The following is a 6,947-nucleotide window of genomic DNA, read 5'->3' as shown; positions in this document are numbered from 1 at the left end:
ATTTTGGCTTTCTAATTTAAACATACATGACTCTGAAATTACATAAAATTGTGTTCTTTAGAAGTATCTGGGAAGACAGTATACACTGTGAAATTATTTCTATTAATGACAATACTATTTTACACATAAAAGAAATTATGAACTTCAAATGGAAAAAAAACCTGCACTTATAGAAAATCATTCTATCATACACACACTTAAAGTTTTTACTTTTACTACCTTTTCACTTAAAATAATTCTTTCCCAAAAAACTATATTTCAGTATAAGACAGATAAGCATCTGGTAAGTAATTAATATGTACATAGGTAGTTGTGAAAAATTACCCACAATTCTAATATATTCAGTCCCAAAGGTGAAAAATTTCCTTTTAGAAAGCATTTTAACATTTCTTCTCATCATCTACAAAGCAACACTATTTAAATTATTAAACGTGGCAAATCCAAAGATATGTAATCATAAAGTCCCTTAAGAAGTATGTTTGAAAAATCATTATTCCATAAAATATTTACAGTGTTAAATTACATGGTAGCAACCTTGTCTTGATCTATTTTAGTTGAACATATTAATAAGAATCTCCAAAAAAAAAAAAAAAATCCTTATTCATCCTTAATTAAGGAGACTTTATCCTTGGGTTTATTCAGCATCTTTATATCATCCAAAAGCTTTCTGGGTGTTAAAATATGCGTAGAACCTGGTAGGAGAAAAGATAAATTTTCAGAGGCCAGCACTTAAATAGATTCTTCTTGGTTAATTATATTGCCCTGTCCCTCAAATTTGCAAAGTGCCATAGCATGGAGCAATTTAGCAAAATTTCTATAGGACACGTTCCTGAAATCTGCCTATACCACAATATTTCAAGTCCTTCCTCTTCATTGAACAGTAGGCTTAATAATTCACTCCTAGGGCTCTGTCTTCTTTGTGCTATATATTGATATGCTGAACAGCAAAACTGGAAGTTATTCTATCCCTGTGGCAGAACACAATAGTCACTGTTCAACCACAGGATCATTAAGCAGTGCTCTAGATTTAGACCTGGTGTACAAATGTTGCATTCCATAGACGAGGAGAGGTTATATATCAGTGGCTTTGATAAAATTCTTAAAACTAAATTCCACACAAGACTTGCCAATGTCACATCCACAAAAACATTCAAAATATTTCTGTAATAAAAATGTATTTATGTCTCAAAATTTATTTCATAAGAGCAGAACATAATATTTTAAAAGATACTTAATATTTAAGTCATATAGTATCTTCAAGCTTATTCCTTCAAAATCAGAGTATTTAAAAATCAAATTATCAAAAAGGTCAACCAGGAAAAACTAGTACATCACATAAAACACACTATGATTAATACCTTTTTGCACTGAACAATTTAGTCTTACATATAAAATACAACAAAGTTTTACATATATATTCTTGCATTTAGAGTTTGTTTAAAATAAAATTGAAAAGTGGAAAAAAAAGACTTACCAATAATAACTTCACAGGATTTATGTGCCTGAGAAACTTCATAAGCACAACGCATTTCAGAGTATGTAATTCCTCCAATTACAAAAACAATCAGTTTTGAGCCATTTTTCCTGTCCTCTAAATAATTAGCTCTGGGCTTCTGGCGAGCACTAAAAAATAAACACAAACATGTTAGAAACATTTCCAAAACCATAGTGCTTGTAGATTTCTTAAAAAGGCTAATTCAAGCAAACTCAAATTTGGCACCAACTACACTGATTTTATGGAAATGACTTAACTATGGTATGACTGGAGGATCAAGAATTAGATAGGACAGCGTCACTTCAAGTTTAATTTTGATCAGGGGTGCCTGGCTGGCTCAGCTGGAAGACGGTGCAACTCTTGGAATTCTCTCTCCCTCTCTCTACCCCTCCCCTGCTCACTCTCTCTCTCAAAATAAATAAACTTAAAAAAAAAAAAGTGGGGGGATGCCTGGATGGCTCAGTCAGTTAAGCACCTGACTTCAGCTCAGGTCATGATCTTGCAGTTTGTGCATTCAAGCCCTGCAATGGGCTCTGTGCTGACAGCTCAGAGCTTGGAGCCTGCTTCAGATTCTGTGTCTCCATCTCTCTCTGCCCCTCCCCTGCTTGTACTCTCTCTCTCTGTCTCTCTTTCAAAAATAGATAAAAAAAAAAAAATTAAAAAAAAATTTTTTTAAAAAGAGTGGTCTCTGAGGGCTCTCATAAAAAATAAAATATAAAATAAAAATAAGATAAAACTCTATATACCTGAAAAGTCTATGACCTTCTGGAGTCTTTAAAACCCTCTTGCTTCAGTGCCACTTTCCCCATTTTTTTTAACTTCACAAAGTCACAGACTTCTCAGGTATATTATTTCTTCATGTGAAATAAATGAGAGTGTCAGCTGTATTTATAGGTATAGGGAGGGAGGCACAGGTATGGATTTGCAGTTGATGTGGTACTGGGACATTCCATGCTGGAACTCACTGAAGTATGATGGCAGGAGATATTGAAGATATATCTGTACTTTTGTGTTACCTGCAGCATTATTCACAATAGCGACGATACGGAAAACACTTAAATGTCTGCTGGTAGAGAAATGGATAAAGAAAATGTAGTGTATATATCCAGTGGAATATTATTCAGCCTTAAAAAAAAAAAAAAAGGAAATTCTGCTAATGGCAACATGGATGAACCTGCAGGGCATTACGCTAAGTGAAATTACATTGGACTCAAAGACAAACACTGCATGATCTCACTTCTCTGTGGAATATGAAACAAATTCACAGAAGCAGAGAATAGATTACTGGCTGCCAGGAGTTGGGGGCGGGAAAGGGAAATGAGGTAGTGTTGATCAAAGGACACAAAGTTTCAGTTATGCAAGATGAATTAATTCTGGAGACCTAATGTACTGCCTAGTGACTATAGTTAACAAAAATTATATTGTATATTGAAAATTTGCTAAAAGGTTAGATCTTAAATTATTAAATTAAGCCTTCTCACCACCCCCCCCCACACACACACATGCGAAAGAAAATGATAACTTTGTAAAGGTAATAGATACATTAATTAGCTTGTGGTGATCATTTACAATATACATGTATCAAAATACCAAACTGTAGATCTTGAATATATACAGTGTTTCTAAGTCAATTACACCTCAATAAAGTTGTTTAAAAAAAAAAAAAGATAAAAGGAGTTAGACCTGGGTTACAATTCTGATTCTGTTGCTTTCTAATTCAGTTGCACTTTTCACCAAGTTACGGAACTTCTTTCTAAACTTCAAGGGTTGTTTCCGGATTAAATGAAAAAATGTACAGGATACACAAAGTATGCAATCTGGTACCAAGGAAACACTCAATAAATAATAGCTATTATTTATATGTCACTTCCTCCCCCAGATTGCTCTAGATCTGCACTGTCCAATACAGGAGCCACTAGCTCCATGAGGCTATTAAAATTTTTTTAAAGTTTATTTATTTATTTTGAGAGAGGGAGAGAGAGGGAGAAAGAGAGAGAGTGAGCAAGCGTGAGTGGGACAGGGGCAAAGAGAGAGAATACCAAGCAGGCTCTGCACTATCAGCACAGAGCCTGATTCAGGGCTCGAACCCATGAACCATGAGATCATGACCTGAGCCAAAACCAAGAGTCAGACGCTCAACCGACTGAACCACCCAGGTGCCCCAAAGCTACTTAAATTTAATTAAAATTAAATAAAATTAAAAATTCAGTCATACTAGCCACATATCATGTGCTCAACAGCCATATGTGGCTAGTGACTATCATACTATAGAGGACAGATATATGACATTTCCATTACTGCAAGAAAAGTTCTACTGGATAGCACTGCTATTCACAGGAATCATGTTCCCACACTTCACTAGTAAAAATTTTGAGCTTTTACTTCAAAAGTAAATATTTCAAAATAAAATTTTTGTACATCTAGGGGCGCCTGGGTGGCTCAGTTGGTTAAGTGTCCGACTTCGGCTCAGGTCATGATCTCATGGTTTGTGGGTTTGAGGCCCTGCATCAGGCTCTGTGCTGACAGCTCAGAGCCTGGAGCCTGCTTCCAATTCTGTGTCTCCCTCTCTCTCTGGCTCTCCCGCACTCATGCTCTGTCTCTCTCTCAGAAATAAATAAACATTAAAAAAATTTTTTTTAAATTATATGTGTATTGGTGCATATTAATAAAGCTTTAATTTCTCCCTCTTTTATAAAAATAAATACCCTCAAATCATCTTGTCACCCACTTTGGAGACCATGTTCTAGAGGACCTCTAAGATCCTGCAATGTAGGATCCCATAGTAAACTTTTAATAATGTTCTTGTTTACATCATTTCCATCTGACATCTTAAGGAATGACGAAGGAGTCAACAACAGGAAAAAAAGTAAGAATCAGTAACTGGTTTTGAAAGATGAAACAGGAATTAAGATACACTCATGATTCCCATAAAAGATACATCAAGGAGATACTAAAAGTGCAATTTTGGTTTAAAAACTGTTTCCAAAGTAAGAGAATTAGAGTAAGGAAGCAAAAAAAAAAAAAAAAAAAAAAAGGAAGAAAAATGGGATCATGCTGCTCAAAACAATTATGTGATTCTAACAATTTTTAAACTTCTGAACAGCAGTTTTGAGGGATTATATTTAATTTGTTTCACATATATGTATAAGATGCTGTGCTAGTGTTTTACATTCTGATAGATTAAACAAATAGTAATTAAAATCCCTAGATCCTAAAAATCTCACTCTAGAAAGCATCTAGAAGCTTTGGTTAAAATAAGAGTGAAACTCTTTTTAAAAGCACAGCTGAAAGTAAACAAGTAAGAGAAATCTCCCAAAGGCCAGCAGTAAAAAGGAAGCTAAAAACTAGGCTGGTAAACTGAGGTGAGGCTTGGTCTGCCTTGTAGAATGTCAGCTTAATCTTGGCAAACAAGGATGTTTACCAGTTTAATGAACAAAGGAGACAAAGCCTTAGGTATTGTGCAAAGTAGGGTCTGGGAGTTGACACCCCTGCATTACATAAGATCATGACATTCATTTGTTCTACAGTATGGTATGTTTTCATATTGCTTACCTAGACTCATTTAAAACAGGTCACAGTTAAAGAAAAACTGTCTTCTAAGTAACTATTCTTCCAGGAGAATTCTCAAAATAAGAGTACTTCTCAACGTAAGAGTACTTTCAATTATTAGTCTATAATATCATACTTCTATAGCTTTTACCTTACAGCCCCTGAGCCATTCCATACTGCTGGACACTGGGAACAATATGGCCATTCTTTTGAATCTAATCTATTATCGATGGCATCCTAGGGAAGAAAAAAATTAACACCATCAAAAAAATGTAAATTCCAGGATTTTTTTAATATTTATTTTTGAGAGACACAGAGACAGAACACGAGCCAGGGAGGGACAGAGAGGGAGACACAGAATCCAAAGCAGGCTCCAGGCTCTGAGCTATCAGCACAGAGCCCAACGCGGGGCCTGAACCCATGAACCATGAGATCATGACCTGGGCCGAAGTGGGACACTCAACCGACTAAGCCACCCAGGTGCCCCCTCCAGGATTTTTTATTTGTATGTTTTACATAAAACTCAAAATTTGTGTTAACAATTAAGGAACCTCAAGATATATAAATATTTAATAAAATAAGGTTAACCCTCTCTCTGAAACTTACAAACCTTACTTGCTTCAAAAATTAATGCAATCCTTTATTTACTTACTAAATTAATATTTACTGAATGTCTAAGTTTCATTTGGAGGGTCTACTGGTGTAAGGATTACAGAGACTTTATCAAAACCTTTATCTCTAGAGCACTACAGGTTTCTAAATACCATCCTAGTCCTGACATACCTCTTAGGCTACTGGAGAGTCCAGGTTTTGCCCTTCATTGCAATGGCTCTAAAATAAAATGTGCGCTCCTGACCTAGGGGTAATCAAGACAATCCAAGGGGATGAGAGAAGTTTTCCTTTATGTTTAAAAAAATTTTTTTAAGGGTTACATTTTATAATATACTTATATGTATGGGTATACTATATACATACATTATGCTTTATCAGTACAGTAATGCATAGTTCACAGATAGTTCATATGCTATAACTCATGTTCATAATTTTTATGGTTAAGTGTACATGATTAAAACAGTTTGGAGACCACTGCTTTACAGCATGGTAGTATAATAGGTATCAGTAGGTGGGCACAAGGAATGAGCACAAGGTACTGAGTAGTCCAAGAATATTTCATTAAGATTGTAAGAAGCCTAACTTGCATGTAAGTAAGTAAAGTAACTAAATAAATAAATACATAAATAAAAAGATTGTAAGAAGCAAAGAAACCAAGTTTCAGGAGAAATCTTGAAGGCCTTAGAATGTCACTGAGCCAAAAATAGACCATTGTTTAATTAACATGCAAATTCTTGTTACAGGGTTCAGGATAGTCAATTCTCATTTTAAAAGTACTAGCCAAGGGCCACCTGGGTGGCTCAGTCAGTTAAGTGTCCGACTCTTGATTTTGGCTCAGGTCATGAACTCAAGGTTCAAGAAATCAAGCCCTTTGTCAGGCTCTCTGCTGGCAGCGCCGAGCCTACTTGGGATTCTCTTTCTCTGTCCCTCCCCTGCTCACGCTCTCTTGCTCTCAAACATTAAGATATATACTTTTTAAAGTACTAGCCAAGAAAGACTACTTAATTCTACATCCTTGTTATGGATAGGGAAAAAAATCGTATGCTATATAACAAAGTCTAAATTCTTTAAACTTTTCATCTATGTTAAACATGTATGAATGACATAAAATTAGCCAAGCAAAACAGGAAAATCATAGTAATAAATTATAAACATTTAGTTCCCAAAGCAAAATAGAAATTGGGGTTTAAGTCAAAGGAAAATTGGAATAAATAGAACTATATGATTATAACTGAAGAATCAATGCCATGATTTTATTGTTCATAATATAATTTTTATTAGTTCATTTTCT

At 34.9% G+C, this 6,947-nt stretch overlaps 1 protein-coding gene across 3 annotated transcripts in view; it reads right to left on the bottom strand.

Annotated features, from left to right (window-relative positions):
* Positions 1 to 236: 236 nt before the first annotated feature.
* The window catches only part of STXBP3 (syntaxin binding protein 3), a 53,869-nt gene continuing 47,158 nt past the window's right edge, over positions 237 to 6,947 (bottom strand). The window contains exons 17-19 of one of the 3 annotated variants that reach the window (XM_015534989.2): positions 5,196 to 5,281; positions 1,475 to 1,623; positions 237 to 692 (exon numbers count right to left, since the gene is read on the bottom strand). In XM_015534989.2, coding sequence (XP_015390475.2) covers positions 598 to 692; positions 1,475 to 1,623; positions 5,196 to 5,281 — 330 coding nt within the window. In that variant the 3' untranslated portion in view covers positions 237 to 597. Of the gene's footprint in view, positions 693 to 1,474; positions 1,624 to 5,195; positions 5,282 to 5,827; positions 5,901 to 6,947 lie in introns of those variants that run through there. The other 2 variants (XM_042998094.1, XM_042998095.1) reach the window with 2 other exon arrangements.

The sequence above is a fragment of the Panthera tigris genome, chromosome C1, assembly GCF_018350195.1.
Source record: "Panthera tigris isolate Pti1 chromosome C1, P.tigris_Pti1_mat1.1, whole genome shotgun sequence".
Taxonomy (NCBI): domain Eukaryota; kingdom Metazoa; phylum Chordata; class Mammalia; order Carnivora; family Felidae; genus Panthera; species Panthera tigris.
The sequence above is the reverse complement of the archived record's forward strand: the minus strand, read 5'-3'. Positions and strand labels throughout refer to the sequence as shown.